The 25,177-nt window shown below is 32.9% G+C and overlaps 1 protein-coding gene across 1 annotated transcript; it reads left to right on the top strand.

Annotated features, from left to right (window-relative positions):
• Positions 1–2,671: 2,671 nt before the first annotated feature.
• Positions 2,672–12,695, top strand: LOC141586400 (PH, RCC1 and FYVE domains-containing protein 1-like). The gene is made up of 9 exons (XM_074407611.1): positions 2,672–3,312; positions 5,845–5,931; positions 7,507–7,596; positions 7,690–7,776; positions 7,868–7,987; positions 8,143–10,242; positions 10,320–10,466; positions 10,982–11,538; positions 12,288–12,695. Exons 1-9 carry the CDS (start codon positions 3,265–3,267, stop codon positions 12,448–12,450), a joined length of 3,399 nt encoding a protein of 1,132 aa, XP_074263712.1. The 5' UTR covers positions 2,672–3,264; the 3' UTR covers positions 12,451–12,695.
• Positions 12,696–25,177: the final 12,482 nt, after the last annotated feature.

The raw sequence follows: 25,177 nt of genomic DNA, 5'->3' as shown, positions 1-25,177 counted from the left end.
CAACAATCACCAAACCCCTGTAACACCACCACGGTTCTGCTCGCCGTCAACCACCCTACCCTTGTGACGTGGCGCCGCCGGTTCGACCTCCCCCGAGTCCACGGTGGCGCCACCCCAACCTACCCTGTTCTAAACCCACCTGAAACCGCATACATCAACTCGCTGCTACCCCCCTGTCAAAGCCACCTTTCACGGCCACCATTACCACCCAACACCACCCTAACCACCACCACTGCACTCTACCCTTACCACCCATTACCAATACCCTGCCAACAACTACCCTAGACGCCATTTAAGACACGAAATAACCCACCAAAAAACCCGACTGAAAAGATGAAAACAGAGGAAATGGTTGATTCATACCTTTTCCGCCACCTGAACAGCCACCTATGGCCGCCTATGAACGATGACAACCGGCCCTATCTCCTCCTTGCAGCACTGACCATAACCCAGCTCCCTTTCTCCCTCTCTTTATACTTGAAAAATGATGATTGATGATGATGAAAGGAGTAGGCGTGAAAGTAGGTGTAAAGCAAGAAAAGGACGGCATGCTTGTGTTTGTTTTTGTAAAGTATAGTAAAGAAAGAAGAGGAAAGGAGTAGGCATGCAGGAAAAGAAGTAAAGGAAGGAGTAGGAACATGGGAAGAAGAATAAAGAAGGAAAAAGGAAAAGTATGGTAGGTATAATAATATTAGAATAATAATAATATATAATAATAATAATAATATTTATAATAAAAATATTTTATTAAAAGTCGAATTCCATATAAACCCGTCACAATTAACTTATATCGATACAACGCGGTTAATTAAAATAATTTACGTAATTATCGACTCAATAATTTACCCGACTTAATTAGTAATATAAAATGTATAATAATTAATATATAATAATATCCGTTTAATAATATCCGATTAATTTATTATATAAAAATACGGGGTATTACACCTATATTCTTTTTTCTTTTATTTTTAATAGGAAAATTAGAAATATTGATTCTTACTCCTTATCCTTTATTAAGAACAATCCATATTAATAAAGATTAGTTAACTTAAAAAAAAGGACAATTTATTTTAGAAAAAAAAAAACAAATAAAATTGAAACTTTATCAACTCCAACCACCAACTTAAAAAAGAACAAATTAGTATACTACGGATATATTAAGCGTGAATAATGACAGTGTTAATCCTATTTTTGGTTGACATTTGATTTGATTGTAATATTTTATTCTATGGATTAATTTTTTAGTCAATAAATTAAAAGTTACTCGTATAATTTTAATGTAGGCCTATCATATTTATCAATCAATTGAGCGGGAAAATTGTGAGCAACTCTTATTTTTTTAGTTTAGTGGGGATGATTTGAATCAATATAATCAATTGGGCCATTTTACTCATTATGCTTAAAATCAAAATTAAGACTTCTAATATTCACACTATCAAATTTACACATCCTTGAATCTTGATCACTTTGCAACTATAATAATAGATGTAAGAAGATCATAAAAATTCTATTCCTAATCAATAAAACATATTGCAACAACTAGAGAAATGGTAGGTGCTAAAAATGTTATGAGTAATACTTATAACCTATTAAAAGTGCTTGTTATTCTAACAGGATAATCGAATAAGTTATAAGCTGTTATACGATATTGTTTGAATGACTTTTAGAGCATCCACAATGAGGTATTCATCCAAGTTTTAAATATTCTTACAAATCTTCAAATCATTTTAGGTCGAACATGTCACAACTTACAAATTAGGTTATTCAACAGTGATTTCTGACGTTGCATTATCTTATTCGTATATTATAATTTAAATTAGGTGGTCTTAATCTGAATAGTTGATTGTATAAAGAACATCACCTAGTTTATCTTAGTTGAGATTTATCATATTTTGCAAGAGTACGCTATTAAACTATTGTTGCAGTTTAATGTAATCTTATGATAACTTAAATATAGGACAAAGTGTTCCGTATATAATACATCTGTAAAATTCAACACCCAGAAAAGGAGCATCGTTGAAGAATTGCCTCTAAAGTATATTTTGTGCGACTAAGTTCTGAAAAGCTAACAGTCAAGTCTCTAACACAATATTTATACATCGACATTAGCTTGTAAAATAAAATTAGAAATGACACTTTTTATACTTCTCTATCGATAAAATGATTTTTAATATAATTCTAATTTCTTTAAAAAAAATATATATAATGACTGCCCTGTTTTTTTGGACTTAATTCTAGCTTATTTTTAATATAATTTCAATTTAGCTAAATTAAATTTAGTTCAATTCGATTTATTTGGTCGAAAAGAATAGTGTCTTACGCCACCCTAAACCACACTGGTACTTCCTCCATTCAACTCCACTCTACCCATTTCTATTTTCTACACTATTCACAAATGCACATTCATTATCGATTTTCTCTCAATACATAATTGAAAATATATTCATGTGAGATCTTGTTCGATTCGTCTTTACGAGTATATTAAAAATATCTAACTTTTATAATTTTTGCAAATACGTAGCTAACGATATTTACCGCGTAAAACACGCGTTGACAAATGTAAAAAAGCAAAGTGGTAGGGTGGAGTTGAATATTAATCTTGTTAATGTCTTGTCAAATCAATTTTTATTTTATTGATTTATATGTTTAAGATGTACTTGAACAAAGAAAAGCACAAAAATAATCTTGTCAAAAGCCGTCATTTCTCATTTATATCCGCTTTTATCATTCTTTGACCCGTACTTACTCCCATGGGACCCGTCTACTTAAATATCCCTTCTTTCTTCCCTTCTCTTTAATAAAATAACAACTAAAACATTTTAACCCTTTCTCTCTCTTCGCCGTCGACTCCCTTTTCCGGCGACTTCTCCGTCAATTTCCCCCCAAATTCACAAACCCTAACCCTAAACCTAATTCAATTTCATTGCTTATTTATCAATTAATTTGTAGTATACTTTATAGTACTAGTTGCATTGGAATTTGTAGTGATTATTGAAAAGCGTTGAAGATAGATCTTGCTGTGGGAACTGTGGGATTGTTTGCTTGATTGAAAAGAGGGATTTTTCCGGAAATTAGGTAGATCTAGGGTTTGAAATTGTGGAGCTGGATTATTACGAAAATAAGAGGAATTAGTCAATTAATTAGTCAATTTAATTAATTTAAGTTTGATGGTGGTAATAGTGTAGAGGATGAAAGGCAATGATGTTAGTAAAAGAGGTGGAAATCGGAGATGGAGGAAATTAATTGAATTCTTCACATGGAATGGCAGATCTCGCTAGCTATGCTCTTCCTCATCGTGACATTGAACAGGTTTAATTTCATGTTTTTTATTTTGTTTTGATGTTATTATGTTGACGGGTTTCGAACTTTGGTCTTGTCGTAATTGAGCTAGTTGATATCATTTGTTTACCTTTGATTAAAACCGCCCTTACCATGAATATAGGAGGAAGCTGATTTTGAGGTATTATGAGAAAGGATTAGATTGTCGAATGATGTTGGGGGAAATGTTGGTGTGTTTGAAGGAAGTAATTTTGACTTGATGTAGACTATATTGACTATGTATGCTGATGCTCAATGTACCTTGCTATTGAATTCTTAGCTGAATTTAAGTTTTCGCGTTTTTTGTGTGTATAATCTGGTGATGATTAAACAAGATGTAGTTTTGATTTCGGATTTTATTGAGGAGAATGTTGTTCTGGGGTAATTAGTTTTGTTAAGTTGGGGTAAACTATCGATAATTCATAGACAATGTACAATTTTATTTCGGATTTTATAATTTGTCATTGAGATTAATATGGTACTTACTAGTACCAAATGTATACACTCTCTTACAAGTTCCATCCAAAACGATGTCTTTATTATTAGTTGGTTCAACGGCGCTGAGGGTGGTCGGATAGGTGTTGGTTGGCTATAGTTGGGTTTGGAGATGTGGTCGTCTGTGATGATGGTGGTCGTCGGCCATGTTGGTGTTCGGAGATGTGGTTGTGGCCAGATAGGGTAGTGCTAGGTGAGAGAAGTATGATGGCGATGATTGTAGCAAGGGTATTTTTTGTAATTAGTAAGAGGTCATCAGGAGAACTTGGTAAAAAGGCAAGAGAAACATACCAAAAGGGGAAAGTGGGAAAATAAATAAAATACTTCCCAAAAAAGAAAGTGGGAAGAAAACAGAAATACGGACAGCGTATTTTATTTTAAATTACTACCTCTTATGATGTTTTTGTTACAAATTAGTACTAAAAATAAACTTCAATTAGTTTTTAAAGTAATTTCCGTTTTGTTTTAGTTGGTTTATTTCTTAATTGTAATGTTTTACGGAGTATATCTTTTTGTTGGTAAGAAGATTCATACATTGTGCAAAACAGGTAAAACTTTACTTTAGAAGTTGAACACTATTCATTTAAGGGATCGATTTATGACCGAAATGTCACATAGGTGGTAATTATAAATTAAAATAAAATTAGGTAGTAGTAAAATGACGTATTAGGTGGGAAGTACTAAATTTTCCTTGTTTTTATCTAGATGTGGTAGACGGTTATTTGTCGTCTATGACAATGAACTTGAGATATTTCAGATCCCCCCCCCCCCCAAAGAAGCTTTCTAGGAAAGTTAAAAATGATCAATATGAAATTTGGCCCCTACGAAGATGGAATTTATTGTTGGTGTTTCTTTTGCGTCTCTTCATTTGTCTGTAAAAAAAAAATCAAATCTTTCTATTTTGGTTTTCACCAATATGACTGTCCCCTTTGTAATTAGTAGTTGAAAGCGGTTGTGTTCTAACTTTACCCTTGAATCAAATAAGAAAATTAGAAGGGGTCAAATTTGAGGACAACTATCCTAACCGTAAAGGGGAAGTTAAGATATTTATTTCCTTGGAAATTAGCTGACTAAAAATGGCCAAAGTTTTTAGATTGGAAGGAGGTCTATGGTATTCTAAGTGTGTCCCACTGTTACTAGTTGGAACTTTTTCATGGTATTTATTTTTGGGTTCTTCATGGCGAGCTTATACATATGGAGTTACGGTTACTGAAAAAAAAAACCAAAATACAATGAATTTATCGACAGTTCTTTTCTATTTTATACACTAATAAAACTCCGGTCTTTTCTCTACACTTGTTATTTCAAATCTCCTACCAAAAGGCACTTATGTCTACATAAAAGGCAATTTTTTTGACTAATATCAATCATGTAAGACCATTTATAAGGAGAGATGTCTTCTGATATGAGGAAAAAACCATTTGATGATTAATATTTGTTGAAGAATGTCTTTTGATTTAGCAAAACAATTGCTTTTGGTGGGATATTTGAAGGAAATGTTCATAGAAGGTGGGAACTTTGATTTTACAAGAAGGTAGTAGTTTTGAAAATTAGCTGCGTAAGGAGTTGGTGAACCATGTGTTTTTTGTGAACTATTTCGACTAGATTCATTTCTATAAAATATTTAACAGAACGTCTATCAGGAGAATTTCTACTGTTCTGACTCTAAATTTCCTTAGTTCTTGCAAGCCAGGGACTTCCTATGTATCCTTAACGCAAACTGAGTATTAAAAACAAATTCAATAAAATCAATAGTTGGCTCTCTCAGGAATCAAAACATGTGACTGGGTATCTCTTCCTTGATGAAATAGACATCATTCCTGCCGTTGAGTATTCAGATAAGAACTACGTATGTGATTGTGGCGCAATTTATATATGTAAATATTATAGGGGCAGCATCCTCTACTAGCTCCCCTTGCGCCACCCTTGGTTATGGCGGAGATCTAAGCTATCAAAAAGTGTATCCTCTTGATTCGGCTAGGGTGGAGCTTTATCTTGACAAGATTTTCGTACTACTTACTTTTGCAGGCATTGATAGCTTTGAAGAAGGGTGCTCAGTTACTTAAATATGGTCGCAAGGGAAAACCTAAATTTTGCCCCTTTAGACTTTCTAGTGTAAGTTAATATGCTTCACTCTCTCTGCTTTTTAATTATAAGTTTGTTGTTGTTCATTTGATAGTAGTGTTGACATTTGTTTTGTTTCAAATCTGTAGCTGATTGTCTAATGTCTGATGTAAAGCTGACGTGTCAGTTTGTTATCTTTGTGTACTGAGAGGAGCTGCTCTGACCAGAAATAAATTATATCTTTGAGTGGCCTTCATTATTGGATATTGAGCCTATAGCATTTTATGTTGATCAACTTCATTGTTGGATGAAATATATGCCTGTCTCATATGGTGGAGGCGGCCCTAGATAACTTGGCAAGACAAATTTAACTCAGTTATTCGCTTGTCGTTTTGCTAATAAACTATGCTTTCAATTATAAATTCCCTTCGTGTTCTCTCCTGATGCTCATTTACATTCTTTCCCTCTTCATTCCCTTCTAGCCTGCTTGATGGATTATTTGTATTAGTGCTCAGCTGAGCTATAGATTTTTTTAGAGCTTGCTGAGTTCAATCATGTTAATTTTATTCTTTGCTCTAATTCTATCTTGATGTAGTGGATGGGCTCCATAGGTCTTCATATTCCAATTAGATAGGTGGTTATTACTTGGGTTCTTTAGAGGAAATGCTTTGGCACAACAGATGTTTTTGTCTTGTTGGTGGCTCGATTGAATGCATTGTTGTGTGAGAATGTCCTTCTTAAAGCCACCAGGCGTTCATCTTTTCTGAGAAGATGAATCTTATGTCATTGGCCCATTGCTGATTCAGGAGCAACAGATTTTAAGATTTTCGCTGCTTTGTTAGTCTTAATGTCTTATACATTAATTTACCTATAGTCTTGTGGTATTATATGACTATCGAGGTATGTAAGGGTTTAATCATCTAGTTGATCATATATGTGTCTTATTGTGATGCTGTCCGCACAGGCTCATTGCTTGACTGGGTTCCACTTTCTCGTGAGTTGTGGTGGAAACATATTATCATCATATATTCTTGGATTGAGATGGGCACCAATTGTTAATTTGCCAAGAAAGTGTTGTAGAATAGAGAACTAGCACTTAGTATGGTATTTACGCTTATGATAGGAGACACTCCAAGGCATGGTTATAAATATCTACCGCGACACCATCGATGTATCAAGGTTTTAGAGTTCACTGCGGCCGCATTTTGAGATGTTATTGACCGCATTGAGCAAGATTAGGCCACAAAATCCGACACCACGACCGTGACTGAAACTGTGATTTATGTTTCTTTCTCCACCAAATATGTTTCTTTAGCAATAGGCTAAATAAAAAATAGTAGCAACATGGATTCTTAGTTAGTACAAATACGCAAATTAACTTGACCTTATGAATTTGCATGTTTAGGAAACCTTGCTGTTTGTTTTTATAAGCACATTTTATAGGCACCTCATCATGGGTGAATGAAGTTCCATAGAACTAGAGCTAACTCATTTATTGGAGAAGTTTACTAGGCACTTCATCATGTCTGGAGAAGCTTTATCAAAGCAAAATTCTGCACTTGTGTTTGTTTCCCTACTGAGTACAATCCTTTCGCTAACCATGAATCTTCAAATTTTATTTGACAGGATGAAACAACATTGATTTGGTTATCTAGTAGCCGTGAAAAAAGTATAAAATTATCTTGCGTGTCAAAAGTAATACCTGGGCAAAGAACTGTAAGTTTCTGTGATTTTTGACATTGTTCCTTAGATTTTTTTGCTCATTAATGTTTATCACCTTATAAGCTGAACGATTTTTCTAATTACCAGGCTGTCTTTAGAAGGTATTTACGGCCAGACAAAGATTATTTATCATTTTCTCTTCTATATAACAACGGAAAGCGGTCTCTTGATTTGGTCAGTGGCAAATGTCCCACGCTTCCTTTTTTCGTGTAATTTTATTCTAGAGTATATTTATGTCCTGAAACTTAATGTATGTCGTTCTTAGATCTGCAAGGACAAAGCTGAGGCAGAGGGGTGGATTGCTGGTCTTACTGCACTCATAGGTGCAGGAAAAGGTGGACGCTCAAAAATTGATGGATGGAACGATGAAGGCCTTTCCTTTCAAGTAAAGTTACCTACATGGATTTTTTTAAATTTTTTTTTGTTGCAGTTCTAGTTTGCGGCCTTTTACTTCTTAAAGTGTAGTGCTATAAGAAAGGCCTCTTTCCTCTTTTTGGGTTCTATGAAAAAATTAATTTATAGGTGATTAATTAATTTCAGGACAACAAAGATTCAATATCAAGTAGTCCAAGTGAAAGCTCTGCTACTTTGACACGATATCTTAGCTCTCCCGAGGGTTCGGTCAGTTTTCATGGTGGTTTGTCTCCGAAGCATAGCCACCTTGAAACTTCTAGGCTTTCTCAGAAGTCACAAGTATCTTTAGATAGTATAAATATGCAAGCAAAAGGATATAGTTCTGATGCTTTCCGAGTAAGTGTTTCTAGTGTACAAAGCACTTCTAGTCATGGGTCTGGAGGTGACGATTGTGATGCTCTTGGTGATGTGTACATTTGGGGAGAGGTTATATATGAAAATTCTTCCAACGTTCTAGCTGAGAAAAAGGCTAATTTGGTGGGTACAAGAGCAGATTTTCTTCTTCCCAAGCCATTGGAAGCTAATGTAGTCTTGGATGTACACCACATAGCTTGTGGTGTTAGGCATGCTGCCCTTGTCACGAGACAAGGTGAAGTTTTTACTTGGGGTGAAGAATCCGGAGGTAGGCTGGGCCATGGTGTGGGTGAGGATGTTTTTCATCCACGTTTAGTTGAATCTTTAGCCACTTCTTCTGTCGATTTTGTTGCATGTGGTGAGTTTCATAGTTGTGCAGTAACAATGTCGGGTGAGTTGTATACATGGGGTGATGGTACACATAATGCCGGACTCCTTGGACATGGCACAGAAGTGAGTCACTGGATACCAAAGAGGGTCGTTGGACCCCTTGAAGGCCTTCAAGTGGCTTCTGTATCTTGTGGTCCTTGGCATACTGCTTTAATTACGTCAACTGGGCAACTTTTCACTTTTGGTGATGGAACATTTGGTGTTTTAGGGCATGGAGACAGGGAAAATATTCCATATCCTAGAGAGGTGGAATCTTTGTCAGGTTTGAGGTCAATTGCCGTTGCATGTGGGGTGTGGCATACTGCAGCTGTTGTTGAAGTTATTGTTACTCAATCTGATTCCCGTGCTTCTTCTGGAAAGCTATTCACCTGGGGAGATGGAGATAAAAGTCGTCTTGGTCAAGGTGACAGAGAGCCCCGCTTTAAACCAACATGTGTGCCATCACTTATTGAGTACAATTTTCACAAAGTTGCTTGCGGACATAGTTTAACTGTTGGGTTGACCACATCCGGTCATGTTTTTACAATGGGAAGTACTGTATATGGTCAGCTTGGGAATCCCGTTTCTGAAGGTAAACTCCCTTGTTTGGTGGAAGATAGACTTGGGGCTGAAGTTGTTGAAGATATTGCATGTGGTGCTTATCATGTAGCTGTGCTAACTTCCAGGAACGAGGTTTATACTTGGGGAAAGGGAGCCAATGGAAGGTTGGGTCATGGTGATATGGAAGATCGTAAAGTACCCACTTTGGTGGAGCCGTTAAAGGACCGACATGTAAAATATATAACTTGTGGTTCAACCTATACAGCAGCTATATGTCTTCATAAATGGGTGTCAGGAGCTGAGCAGTCCCAGTGTTCATCTTGTAGGCAAGCTTTTGGGTTTACTCGTAAGAGACACAACTGTTACAATTGTGGACTCGTACACTGCCATTCCTGTAGTTCGAAAAAGGCATTTAGAGCGGCTCTTGCTCCTAATCCTGGTAAACCATATCGAGTTTGTGATTCTTGTTTTACAAAACTGAGTAAAGTTTCAGAAGGTGGTGGCATTAGAGGAAGAAGTTCCGGTCCTCGGCTCTCAGGTGAAAACAAAGATAGGTTGGATAAGGCTGAGCTACGACTATCCAAATCAATGTTGCCATCTAATTTGGATCTAATCAAGCAGTTAGATTCAAAAGCTGCCAAGCAAGGGAAGAAAGCTGAGACGTTTTCACTGATTTATGCTTCTCAACCACAGTCCTTGTTACAACTGAAAGATGTTTTATCTAGTACCATTGATGTAAAGCAAACAATTCCAAGGCCAATTACTACTTCAACTAAGTCCATTTCAAGACCTGTGTCACCTTTCTCAAGGAAGTCAAGTCCTCCACGTTCTGCAACACCTATTCCTACCACAGCTGGTTTATCATTCTCTAAAAACGTAGCCGACAGTTTGAAGAAGACCAACGAACTTTTAAATCAAGAAGTTATAAAATTACGAGCACAGGTATTATTGAAATTTTATTTGTCTGTTTCCTTGGTTATTTAACTTTTCATGTTTTCACGAGTCTCGTCTGTGTTAAGGTTGAGAGCTTACGTCAGCGATGTGAACTTCAAGACTTAGAACTTGAGAAGTCCACGAGGAAAACTCAAGAAGCTATGACACAAGCTGCAGAAGAATCTGCCAAAACTAAAGCTGCAAAAGAAGTTATCAAGTCGCTTACTTCACAGGTTTATATCTTTATCCAAATTAGGGCAATGTCATTTAATTTCATTCTATGTTTGTGTTTTGGCATTTCTTGGTTTATGAGAGACTTTCGTTCATACTTGTCTATTATGTGTGATCCTTTGGCGCTCATTCCAATATTTGGCGACATTCACTTATGCATGATCTACACATCCCTAAACTTACTGTAGCCTTCCTGATTAGGTGTCCCCATTACCATCCACTTTTAATTGTAGCTCCATGGTTTGTGTTAATCTTTTTTCTTTTTCACATTGAAAATTTGCCGCGGAAAGTCGGAAACTTATGCCCATTGATTAAATTACGCACTGAGTTTTGTGAGACAGTCTCATCACTCTCATGTGAGACAAACTCAAATCTTGATGTATTCCTCATTAAATTATAGGGTAATTGAGTTTGTCTGACATGCAAGAGCGTCTCGTAAGTTTCTTTCTTTACAGATGTGGCCTGTTGCTTTTAAGGTTGTGGTTTGTAACTAGTCTCTTGTTACTAACTATTTCAGTTAAAAGATATGGCTGAGCGGTTACCTCCCGGAGCGTACGACGCTGAGAACATAAAGTTTCCTCAGCTACCAAATGGCCTAGATCCAAATGGTTTTCATTTCCCTGACTCGAATGGAGAGCTTCCCTCGAGACTGGACCCCATGAATGGCTCACATGTCACCTCATCAGCTAGAGTTGACAATTCCATGACGAACGGAGCTCAAGGACTTCTCCCATCACCCAAAGAGTCGCATAAGCTCAATGAAAACATCTACCAGCAAAACAAAGGAGTTGTACCCTCGAGTCTTAGAGATGATCTTCTGCATTCCAAGCTGTCAAGTACTTCCGGAAATCTCCAGACGTTTGGCAGTTATGTGTCTGATTCTGATGCCTCAGATGCCCGGATTTCTGCTTCTACTCAAGATGGGCAGAACAGTATGAGATCAAGAAGTCCAGTAGCTGTAGGTACTAATAGTCAAGTTGAAGCCGAGTGGATAGAACAGTACGAACCTGGTGTTTATATAACTCTGGTCGCTCTTCGAGATGGTACGAGAGATCTTAAACGAGTGCGCTTCAGGTAATCCTGCATCCTTATGTGCCTTATTTCTTGTTTGTGGCTCTGTGTACAAGGGTCAGTCAAACTTGGATCTAATCATTTAGGAAAGGATCAAATTGCCATATTTAGGCAAGCTTGGCATATGCCTAGACGTCCAAAACTGACCCACCCCAAAATGGCTTGATCCAAGTTTGTTGGAACATAACAGCAAGAATACAACCGAAAAAGTGAATTGACTCCATATGACTTGTAATTTGCTCCAATGTGGTTGCACTTGATATTTACCCAAGCCAAAATCGCCCCACTTGAAAATTAATAACATGATCAAAATGACTAATTTGAAAATACACTTCTTTTTTTTTGTTTTTTGTTTTGCAAACACGACCTGGCATACTGGCATAGACATGATTGACTAACGTTGAGCATTTATGCTGAATGACCAATAGACAGGTACCTGAATTGACTTGATAATAGCACAACCAAAATGGACCGAATACGAAAGAACCGACCCTTACCAACCTGAAATGGATAACATACCTGAAAGCTGAAATGCCCAACCTGAACGGAACTAAATGACCCGTTTGGCTAGCTCTATATATGCCTAGCTTCCTTTTCTATTAATGGAATAGGTTTGATCTGGCATGCTCTGTCTGTTGATATACTCTTCGCCTCTCTATTTTCTTAATCTAATAGGGACGCTTTAACTATAATCATAAACGTACAAATCTGATTTTGGTACCCTTTTTGGACATGATCTTTTCTTATGCTAGCCGGAGACGATTCGGCGAACACCAAGCGGAAACATGGTGGTCGGAGAACCGTGAAAAGGTATATGAGAAGTACAATGTTAGGGGGTCCGATAAGGCATCAGTTTCCGGGCAAACAGCAAGAAGATCAGATGGAACCATGTCACCGACATCCTCAATCCGGTAGAGGATGAAGAGTAGATAGATGTTGACCCTGTAATTATTGAAAAGGCTTTTTTCAAGATTGAGATACATGAAAATGAGCAAAATGAAATTGATCTACCCTCTTCTTTAGAATTTTTGTGGGGTTAAACATTCCCCTTGGCTCCTTCAGTGTATTAATTAATGTTGTAGTGTGTATAAAAAAAGATTAATTCATGGCAAGAAATATGGGTAACAAAGTCTTAGTTTAGTTTGTTACCATTCATTTTATATGGTTTCCCCCTTTTTTCTCTCCTCTTTTGTAGGAGATGATGATTGTTTATCCCTAGTTCCCCCTTCATTATGCATCAGCACATCTAACTCGAAAATTCGGGAGATTTGTTCTATTGTCGCTGTCTGCAGTTTATTGAAACCCAAAGTATAAAGTAAGATGGTCTAATACCGTATGATGGTCTATTTTCCGTAAGGAAACTATTCATATATTGCTAATAAATAAGTTGTCTTTTTACACGATGAGACTGTCTCACTCAAATCTCAATACCGTTGCTAATGAAAAGAGGAAAAATGTTTTAAGCATAAATTCGTGATGTGAATGGGAAAGTGATACAAGAATGGCCATTAAATTTATTTCATTATATGTAATACATTATAAAAAGTAAGAATAGTCTTAGTAAATTTTCAGCCCAGTGGTGATTCCAGGCTCCCTCAAAGCGTGGAAAATTCTGCGAATTGCGAGGTCCTGGGTTCAAATCCCACTATGGGGAACGCATGCGGTAATTTCGGCCTTCGAGGGGAAACCCGTTGAATAAGTGGACCCTAGGCTTGCCGGTGTCTGGGTGTCCGAGGGTTTGCTCGCTCCTTGGATCAGCCTGGTTGGCCTTCGTGGGGCAACCCCGATGAAGCTGGGGCTGGTAGCTGGGAGAGGGATTCTCCCTTTGCTTGCAAAAAAATTTTCTGTATATAAAATGCATAATTGTTTTATGAATTTTCAAAAAAGAAAATGGTTCTTGAGCTGGTTGAACCTATTAAAATGGACTGATCCTAGGATAGAAAATCGGACATTCAAAAAGATCTCCGTTTTCTTTTTTCCGACGGAAATACGTTTTTTTTTTTTCAGTGGTTGTATTTGCTTCATTTCAAGAATCTATATATCTATCTATCTATATTAATAAAGGAAGCTTTTTTCGAGCGTTCTTAGAGACTCCAACATTGCTAAAACACCTAAGATTAATAAAAAATGCTAATTAAATCTAAATGGTATTAAAAAAAAAAAAAAAAAAAAAAAAGGAAAAAAAAGCTTGATAGCGACACACTTTCGTACAATAGGAGAGACCTAACATTAGTTAAACACTTGCAAGAAATATATAATAAATAAAACAGTTTTGATTAGACGTTTTTCCCAACAAAAAGTCTACTACATGTAGAACATTAACACTTATCAACTTCTACCCTGTATAAATAGTAACCAATGGTCAATGCTACCTCATGATATGCGTACACCAACAATATTTTTCATCAATTTAATTTAATTAATTAATTTTGAGTGTGGTTGTTTTATTAATTTTTAGTTGTAAACTAATCAATTGCTTTGGTTTATTTGCAGGACCTCAAAATTGACAAACGGAAAGAATCTATCTATCTATATTATTAAAGGACAACTATTCCAAAACTCTTTCGAGCCATATAATTTTTCTTATTAATCCGTATATTTATAAGAGTTATTGTATCTACATTTATCTGCGTTTAATATCATTCACCTCCCTTTACCTTTAATTCTTATGATGCTTGATTTGATATTTAAGTTTCTCTAATACAATATTTACATTATTATTCATGCAGATATCCATGAGACAAGACACAAAAGATGATATTATGTTGATATTTAAGGTAATTTCTCTTTCTGTCTGCTTTTATCACGTTTTCTTGGATTTTTTTTTTTTTTTTTTTTTTTTTTTTTTTTATACTTTTGATCATAAAATTGTTAACTTTCATTTTCATTTTTAGTTATGTATCTCATTTGTTTGGTGGGTAAACACAATTGTTTACATTTTGTTTAAGAAATTTACCGTCTTTTTGTTATTTATTCACCATGAAAATTTGTTGACTTTGCAATTCATTCATTGTACTGGTAAGTAATTTGCTCAAATTGTGCTTTTTATATATAAAGCGTACATAGTAGTGTATAAAACAATGCGACCTAGCCTAATTTGATTTACAAACAATTCGATTCTTAGCTAACTTCTACTAAATACGTGTTAGTACTCTAATACCTTAATTCAATCTAATCCTGCTAATTCTTATGTCCAAGATCGCTAATGCCAAACTGGTATCCAATAGAATTGATGTCTTCCATGAAATAGATCTTACCAAATACCATGCATCTTTATATATATGTAATATGTTCATCGTAATTTATATGTATATATTTAAAAAATAATATCGAGATTCTCTTTTGTTGCTATATCGATTTTGTATCCTGGGTAGGTAACGAAATTGTGGTTGAAAAAAGGTTTAAGCAAAACAATAGACAATAAAGTTTATAGAAACCGACTCCTTGTGAGTAGTATTTAAATTAGGTAAACAAATAGTTGGGACGGAAGGAGCATTACATTGTTTATTGTATAATTAAATTTTTATAATATGATTTTCTAATAATTTTGGTTTTTTTTTTTTTAAGATGGGGAGATTATTGAAGAGGTGAAGGGATGAACGCAAAAGAAGGAAAACGCGTATTTAATTACATTGTTAGGGCTGGTCGAGATGTAAACTTCCCTTCCCGACAAGAACAGACGAACTGATATTACCAACTTGGGGCTTGAAATTCCCGCCTTACTATCATATATGTATATATTACTCAAGAGATTTTGGAGAGTGCATTTTCAACTAGCGGTGACTTTTGATGTGAATTAAATAAACCTATTACTTTTACAATTGGTCTCCCTTGTGACGGGTTACCATTTGTGACGAATATTTTGTGAGATAAAATGGTAATAAAATGGGTTAGTGGAGACAGGGGACCACATAAATAGTGTTGCAGAGGGAAAAAGTGGATTTGTGAGAAAATGATATCCGTCTTGTTTTGTGACGAATATGCGCTACGCCTTCAATGAGAATTCGTGTTACTTTTATATCATGGGACTATGGGAGACACCCGATTTTACACAAATTACATTTGTTATGGACTTTTATATAAAACAAAATAGGCCTAGAATATGTATGTATAATATTGGCTCTATAAGATGCTCCTCAAATAGTCCCCATAATTGGAGTGGATAAAGATGAGTTGTTCCCTTACAATAGGGAACACTCTCCAAGTGATTATTTTGTGATTTTCAGGGGGGGAAATGGAGAAGAGCTCTTTTCGTACTCTTAAGAGTTTGAGGAAAGAGTAAACAAGAGTTAGCTCTCCATCTTAGGTAGGATATATTATATATTCCATATACAGCAATTTTGTTATAATTTTTACCTATTTGGATCATACGATTTGAAACATTTTTTATGCGCAAGAGTAGCATGAAATATCTAGCCATTGTTGTTGGTCAACGAAAGTTATCAAAAGAGTAAAGAGTAGCATGATTTAGGAAGAACTGCACACTAATACGATTTATATAGTAATGATGTAAGGCAAAGAGTAATACAATGCAATTATTACTTTTACAAATGAGCATTCTTGTCTTGGGTAGATAAAGACAAGCCATTTAAAGGGACACTTATTATATTACTTTATGAACACTCTACTAACCATACAGTTATTATACCTTTTACGAATTAAAGTATAACTGCGCACTCAAAAAAATGAACCAAAGTATAAGAGCTTAGGTACGTAGTTGTATGTTACCTTATTTTGCCTATTATGATCTATTGTTATAATTCTATTTATAATTAATTCTTTGTTTTTAAATTAATATAAGTTCATAAAAGGTGGACATTCTTCTGGTTAGAAAGTCGTTAAAAATTTGGATTATTTATAATTGCTCATAGGTGAATGAAGCCTATGTTCATACCTCACTTCATTAACGTCACTTCAGATAATATAGGATAATTATCTCAAATTAATATTGAAAATTTTATATGAGGGAGTACTATTATCTGACTAAGATTATAAGAATAAGAGTTATCTCAAGTGTTAAGAGCTCTCTTATTCCACCCGTGAGGTTGGAGGTCCATTCTTACCCGCGACATATTCACTCATTTGTACCCAAACAAAATTAGTTGATAGATAATAAAATATATGATAGATATGAAATTAGTTGATCCGAACATTAATCTCATACATGGGTAGAAAGAACACCACACAAGCAAAGTAGCATATAGTTTCGATTATGAAAACATTTTTTTAGTTTACATTATACACGACTGAGATGTAAAAATAGGCCCGTGCATCGCACGTGCATTAAATCTAGTATATATATAAAAGAGAGTTTTTTCGAGCGATCTGAGAGCGTCCACATCATCAAAAATCAATTTAGGAAAGTATAATTTTTAATGTAAAAAATAAAGTGGAGAATCTTTTAATTATTATAATATGTATATTTCCTAAATTATATTCAAGTGATATTTCCAATTTTTATATCAACCTTTTACATTTCATTTGGCAAAAAAATATCGTTAAAAAAATTATGAAAATAATATACTTAGCTTTGTGGTAAAAAATGCTATCATTAGAGTATAGATTTCATATTCTTTGCACATATTAAAGATGGTGTACTTCGTAATACGTAAAATTGTGTAATTTTTAGTATGTTTTGTCCACATTGGAAAATAACGTAGGTGCGGCGAATATGCTACATATAAATAGTAGAATTGTCCCACATCGAAAGATTAGTTCAAGGTGATGTGATTCTATGATTATAAATATGAGCCATATTTGGAACTTATGATCCACCCAAAAAAATTTGAGTCTCATAAATCTATAAATACTATTAAAAGGCTACCCTAAAATGTTCAATTAAGTCCACGTAGACAATGCCACATAGGATAAAAAAAGCCACGCAGACATTTGAGCCCACCTCAGCCCCATAACCCAAATGCCACATACACATTCATACCCAATTACCCCGTCTCTTATCATCACTGTTCCTACCGGCAATGACAATCCCCCTTTTTCCGCTCATTTTGTTAACTGACATTAATTTATTATTACATGACATTAATTTAATTCATTTATCTAAAAATTAATTTAGTTCACTTATCTATAATATTAAAAGATATTATCTATATTCTTAAATGATTTTTGTATATTAAATATATTGTTTTTCGAAATTTATGTAACCTTAGAAATTACATCAAAATTTCATAATTTATAGTTAATATTGACATTTTAATTGAATTTTTTGTGATAAAACATGTTAATAAAATTTATAATTTATAATTAAAATTGAAATTTTATAATAAAATATGTTAATAAATTAATTAAAACTTATTAATTAAAACTCTTCATATTACTTACCACCCACCATTTTTATTAACATTTTTTCCTATTTAATTCATTTTTTTTAATTACACAGAAATAAATTGATTAAAACTCTTCATAATACTTAACACCCACCAAATTAATTAATTTTTTTTTCTGTTTAATCAATTTTTATAATATAATATGTTAATAAATTGATTAAAACTCTTTATATTACTTAACAGTTAACACCAATAATTTTCATTAACATTTTTTCCTATTTAATTCACCTCTTGAGTTTCTCGGCAATCAATTATCTAATTAAATAATACCACAAAATAAATTAAAAATAAAATTAAAATATTGGATTTTATGGTTGTATAATGGCTATAAAACCTATAATAGTTTCTATCTATAAAATCTTATTAAATGGCTAACAAAAAAATGTGACATTGCAAGTTTAATTGTGATGTGATAACTTTTAATGTGACATGGTAAAAAAAAAAGTGATATGGATTACCAATTTAAGAAAATTAAAAAATATAAGGTAAAAAAAGTTAAAAAAATATAAGGGATAAACACAAAAAAAAAAAAAAATTGTAAACCATTGATCTCCTCTCATAATTTTTTTTATTTATTTACCTTATTTATTTAATAACCATTATTTCCTTTATTTAATGAAATGACCTTTTAACTTTCCCTTCATCATTACTATATATACTCCTATTTATGTACCATATTTTTTTATTTTTCTTTCATTCATAAAATTTTGAGAGAATTTGTAATAGAATTTTTCATATATATAACTATTATATTCACCCTAATTTTCAATTTTATTCAAAAAATAGCACCTAAAGTATACATAGAAAAGTAAACTAATTGTTTCATTTTTCATTTTTCTTATGTTTTGTATTAATTTGTTATTATTTTTTGTGTTTGTATTAATATTGCAGGAGAATGAATTTCCAACTTTATTCAAAAAATTGGTAGGTAAGATATAGCTAAAGAACTAAATTAATTATTTCGCTTTTTATTTTTATTATGTTTTGAATTAATTAGAATCTTATTAGTTACTTTTTTGTGTTTATATTAATATTGCAGGAGAATGAATTTTCAACTTTATTCAAAAAATTGGTAGGTAAACTATACAATGAGAACTAAATTAATTGTTTCACTTTTTATTTTTATTATGTTTTGAATTAATTAGAATTTTATTAGTTATTTTTTTGTGTGTGTTTGTATTAATATTATAAGAAGATGACATACTCACATATCAATAACAATGCACGAGATTTGAAATAATGGCTATGGATCTTCTTTACAGATTTGGTTTGGATGACTCTTTCATTTTTGTCAGTTTTTCATTTTTCTACAATGGTGTATTAGAAATATCGAATGGTAGCAAAAATCTTTAATAAGTTGTTGACATGTTGTTGCATTATTGTCCTTCACTCTTTCATACACTTTAGTCTCCTTTGTAACACTTATGTTTTATTTTTACTTTGTCAAACAGGTTACAAATCAAATTGTTTAGCCAAATTACGATACACATGTCAATTTGATCTTATCATAGTGTTATAATATGCATAAATAGTAATTAGTTAGAAAACGATTCTTATTCTCCAATTCATTGTTTTAATTCCAATGTGTAATTAGTTTTGCTCATCTTATACTAATAATAATAATTATTAGAGTTCACCTATAAAGTTTTGATCCTTACTTTACTCTCTTACTTTTTGTCCTATATCTAATCTTATATATACTACTGAGTATATTATTATAACACAAAATGTGATATTTTAAATATATGTAATCTTTCCTTGGAATTATTTGGAATAGTTGTTAAAGTTGCTCACATAAAAGTTCACGACCGTTTCTTTGCAAGATAAACATAGGGCCAAGTACTTTAAAATGCACCAAAACGACAATAAAAACAGTATCTTCATTCAAGCAATAAAGAGGCAAAATGCAATGTTTGTTGGTGAAAAAAACCATTCATATTCTATAATCTTTAAGCCGGTCAAAGCAATGGTTAAATAATAAAGAGACAATTGAAGAATCGCTAATTAAAGAGACAATTGAAGAACCATTAATTGAACAGGTAATTGAAGAATCATTAGCAACTCAAACGAGAGAATTGAGAGTCATTGATTTTCTTTCTATAAAATCTCATCAAAATACCAATTCATATTGTCTTATTTGATACCAGGTTGTCGAAACCAACATTACCCGTCCTTTGAAAACAAGGGACGACAATGGAGCGCAATTTCATGTTCCAATACTTCTATGGCGTCAAGATTGTCCATAAGACCAGAAGTACCGAAAATTCAATTTAACGGATTGTGTCCTCACTTCAAAACAACCAAGCTATTCACATTTTGGTTGCGTACCATCCAGAATCAAAAATTTGGTGTATTAAACTTTTGTTTTAAAATACCGGTCCCCCAGTCGTGTTTATTTATTTACTTTTTTTTTAATTATTTGTGAGTGGTTTTTTAATTAAAATTAAACAAATGATTGAGAGTGGGACTACTCCATATAAGTTATTCACAAATTAAACACTTAAACACAATCAATTATTAACGATCCCGTGATTTTCACGGGTTCCAAAACTAGTTTTGTTTTAAAGAGCTCTTAAGATTTTCAATCATTATTTACGATATGATATAAAAAATAAAGTGGAAATCGTTGGGAACTACCCGGGAAAGAGTTAAGAACATGAGCAAGAAAATCAAAAAATACAAAACTAAAGCTTTTATTAATGGTTGTCAGGAAACTAAAGCTTTTATTAATGGTAGTCTCCTGACAGAGTACAAAACTAAAGAAATAATGTCGGTAAAAAAATTATGAAAATAATATTATTAGATTCATGGTAAGAAATGCTATCATTAGAGTATGTATAGATTTCATATAATTTGCACATATTAAAGATGGTGTATTTCATAGTATGTTATATGTCCTACATTGAAAAATAATATAGGTGTGACAAAGATACTACATATAAAAAATAGAATTTTCCCGCATCGAAATATAACATAAGGTGGGTGATTCCATGATTATAAATAAGAAGCATCCTTGGAACTTAGGCATCAACCGAAAATCATTTGAGTATCTTAAGTACTGTCTTGGAGTGCTCTTAAAAGTTTATATCATTATATTTTCTACCTATTGATTTTATATGTCCCACATTTAAAAAATAATGTAGGTGTGGTAAATATACTACGTTTAAATAATATAATTAGAATTGTGTTAAAAAATTTCTATCATTAGAGTATAGGTTCATATCATTTGCACATATTTTTATTATGATAAAAAAAATAGAAAACAAATGTATGAATATTAATAGATAATATAGTATTTACTTATTATTAAATCGCGTTGGATGTCGAATTAGGTTCAAAAAATATGGTGTACTTTTAAATATGTTATTCGTCTCATATTGAAAAAGAATGTAGGTGTGATAAATATATACTACGTATAAATAGTTGAATTGTCCCACATCGTAAGATTATCATGTTTGAGGTGATCCCATGATTATAAATAGGATTTATCCTTAGAACTTAGGTATCACCCCAAATATATTAATCTCCCAAAGTATACTTATTATATAAGAGACTTTAAACATAATCTTGAATTAAATGTTAAATTTTTAAAGTTGTAACATTTTTTTTAGGTGGGAGAAAGAGCGATAAAATGGTCGATTATAACGGAAATTTTTCATGATACCCTCAAATTTTGGTAGATTACACATAATACCTCTAATTTTAAGTTTCTACATATAATACCCTTGTGTTTACTTTTTTTTCATAATGCTATTACTCCTATGAGTAACTAGATGAGTAATTGAGCATGTCATGCTATTTGTGTTTTGTTATTTAGGTATTAAATGTTAGTTTATTAAATAAAATATGGATTTAGGAATTAGATAATGAAGTGTTTGTGTTATAGATAACAAAAGAAAATGGCGTCCCCAAGTCATAAAGAGTAATGGGCTTATGACGGAAGTTGTCAAATGGTATTCTGAGAAAGAAAAAGGTGAACACAAGGGTATCATTTGTAGAAACTTAAAATTAGGGGTACCATGTGTAATCTATCAAAGTTCAAAGTTACCATGAGAAATTTCTAATATTATAATGATATAGTTAATTATATTTTCATTTAAAAGAGAGAGATATTCGTACCAATAAAACAATAAAGGGGGAATTATTTTTAATTGTTATTTTATTGTCACGCCATCAAACTTAACGTCCATTTAATAACCTTTACATTAGGGGGTACCATGGGCAAAAAAATGGAACCTCAAGGGTACCGTAGGCAGATTCTTAAAAGTAGGGGTAACATGAAAAATCTGACAAAATTAAGGGGTACCACGGAAAATTTCCGTATCTCAATTATGATTTTTTTTTTTGAAGAAAAACAACGTGCAAATATTAATGGAGAGTACTTGATCATATTATTAAATTTAAATATAACTATTAGATATAATGAGTAGCAATTGTCCGTATTCGGTATTCGGGATCTGGTTGGATGTCGAACTAAGTGGAAAAAAGAGTGTGTAATTCTGAGTATGTTATTTGTCCCACATTGAAAAATAATGCAGGTTTGATGAATATACATTACGTATAAATAGTAGAATTGTCCCACATCAGAAAAATAATCCAAGTTTGGTGAATATATTAAATATAAATAATAGAATTGTCCCACATCGAAAGATTAGTATAAGGTAGGGTGATTATATGATTGTAAATAAGAGTTAACCCACGTATATATTAATCTTTTATTTTTTTTGAAAGAAATATTTTAATTATATGTAAACCAATTATTAGACATAGAATGTAAACATTAAACCCTTATAACGTTTTTTTTGCATTATAAATAAGTCTATTACCCCGTTGCAACGCACGGGCATTCAAACTAGTTTGCAAGAATATATAGTTTACCTTGGTTGTCCGACTATGTGACATGAGATTCGTACGAGGCTATTTGTGATAGTGGTTTGGGTCAAAGTTGAGTTTGTAGTACTGGCCAGTGGGCTTTGCCTAATAATTGAGATGATACAGTAATATTTTAATAAGTCAAAACGTGAATTGAAATTGAAAAAATATGAAAAGTGGAAGCTAAAAGTAAACTTTTTACGACAAAATAAATTATTAGGATTTTAAAATTAATTATGGCCAATGCTTTTAGAATCGAGATCCTTGATTGATGAGGTGAATAGCTACGATAATCTAATACTCACTTGTCTACAAATTATCCTCATTTATACGGAGTAATTGTATTTATATGAAATGTATACTTAAAACTAAATTAATCGAAAAGATGATTTTATTTTATTACTAATATATGATATACTCCCTCTGTCCCGGTCATTTATTGTCCTTTTCCATATTAGGGTGTCTCAGTCAATTGTTATCCTTTCTATTTAAAGAATGAACTTGATGAGCAATTTGATCATTCACATTCAATTTGGTCCACTTGTCATTTAGTAATTGACCCTCTCCTTTTTCCTTAGTCTTTGTACCAAAACCAAAGGACAACAATTGACCGGGACGGAGGGAGTAGTAACATAAGATTGAGAAGTAGAGTTGTAGAATCGTGTTAAAATTATATTTTTATATTTTATTCTTGATAGTAAGAATTATAAGATCCTAAAGTATTAAGGCCATGTTCTTTTGGACTGAAACTTATAGGATCTAAACTGAACTGAACTTATAAGATCTGAACTGAACTGAACTTATAGGATCTGAACTAAACTTATAGGATCTGAACTGATACGATCTGAAGTTAACTGAACTTATAGGATCTGAACTAAATTTATAGGATCTCGAATCAATCGAATCGAACTTATAAGATCTCGAATCGAACTTAAATTAAGTGAGTATAGGATTTGAACGAACTTATAGGATCTCGAATCGAATCGAATCGAATCGAAATTATAGGATCTCGAATCGAATCGAACTTATATGATCTCGAATCGAACTTATAGAATCTCGAATCGAATCAACTTATAGGATCCGTTAACTTAAATTAAGTGATTTAAGTCCAAAAGAACAGGCCTTAGGCTAAGGCCCCGTTTTTTTGACTCGAAACTTATCTCGATCCAATCGAATCAACTTATGGATTCGAATCGAATCGAACTTTACTTATAGGATTCGAATCGAATCAACTTATAGGATTCGAACTAAACTTATAGGATCTTAATCGAATCGAATCAACTTATAAGATCTCGAATCGAACTTATAGGATCCGAATCGAACTTATAAGATCCGAATTGAATCAACTTATAGGATCTGAATCAAATCAACTTATAGAATCAAATCAACTTATAGGAATCGAATCGAACTAAACTTATAGGATCTGAAGTAAACTTATATTAAGGGACTTTAAGTTCAAAAGAACAGGGCCTAAGGATCCTCTCTAAATTGAAATCGATCGCCACTTTTTAGATGGTAGGACGATAAGATCCTATAATTAAGATTATCAGGAGTTTAAGCACTGTGGTTGTGACTTTTTCTTAAAAAAACTGTCGGTAAACTCTGTATGGAAAGTGCGTGACGAAGAGGAAGCGACCAATTACATGAGTATATTATAAGCAACAATATAATCTTCCATACATCCACTATCTAATACTTAAGTAATACCGCCGTGGGGTTACTCTGTTTCTTTCTTAACTTTAACTAAAACATCATCCGACTCCTTAATGTCTCTATCATTCTCCTAATATCACTCAATTTCCAAATCATCATTACCTCAAATCATGCATAAACAAGTATTCCTCAAATTTTCCTTCCAATTATGTATTACTAATAATCGCAATCACAAATTCTTATTTGTGATGAGTTACACCCAATTTAAATAATGTTAAAAAAAAGGATTGTAAGACGTCATAAGCAAGAGTTGCTGAATTGCAATATACTAATGCTTATGCTGGCACTAAAACAAATTTTACTATCATCGAGTCATCACCACCGTATAATAAGCACTCAAACAATAATATAACTAAAGTAGAAGTTCACATATGTAATTTTAAAAGTTGGCGTTTATAAATGAACTCTCAACCTAAAAAACTAAACTCAATCAAGTCTTCACCCAAAATTACAATTTCAATTAGTAAAATGGGATAGCATCAACTGATGATATTAAATTTTAGGTACCGCCCTCTTATATTTACATTGTAGTTTCAAACTTTGTACACGTTTTTCTTCCCATTGTGTGGGGTCTACATAATGTATGCAAAATGATGGTATTGAAACTCGGTAAATTCAATATTCCAGACTCATTTACACAAAATACTTTTTATTTAATGAGTAAAATCATCTTTATCTCTTTTTTATTACCTCTTATAGTTTTAATATTACTC

This window comes from Silene latifolia, chromosome 6 (genome assembly GCF_048544455.1).
Source record: "Silene latifolia isolate original U9 population chromosome 6, ASM4854445v1, whole genome shotgun sequence".
Taxonomy (NCBI): Eukaryota; Viridiplantae; Streptophyta; class Magnoliopsida; order Caryophyllales; family Caryophyllaceae; genus Silene; species Silene latifolia.
The sequence above is the reverse complement of the archived record's forward strand: the minus strand, read 5'-3'. Positions and strand labels throughout refer to the sequence as shown.

What these genes read in the sequence shown, in the direction of transcription:
- LOC141586400 (XM_074407611.1), top strand. Translation starts at nt 3,265, where the DNA reads ATGGCAGATCTCGCTAGCTATGCTCTTCCTCATCGTGACATTGAACAG. An exon ending in CTCATCGTGACATTGAACAG is followed by an intron (nt 3,313 to 5,844) that starts GTTTAATTTCAT and finishes TTACTTTTGCAG; the next exon opens with GCATTGATAGCTTTGAAGAA. An exon ending in TAATACCTGGGCAAAGAACT is followed by an intron (nt 7,597 to 7,689) that starts GTAAGTTTCTGT and finishes TCTAATTACCAG; the next exon opens with GCTGTCTTTAGAAGGTATTT.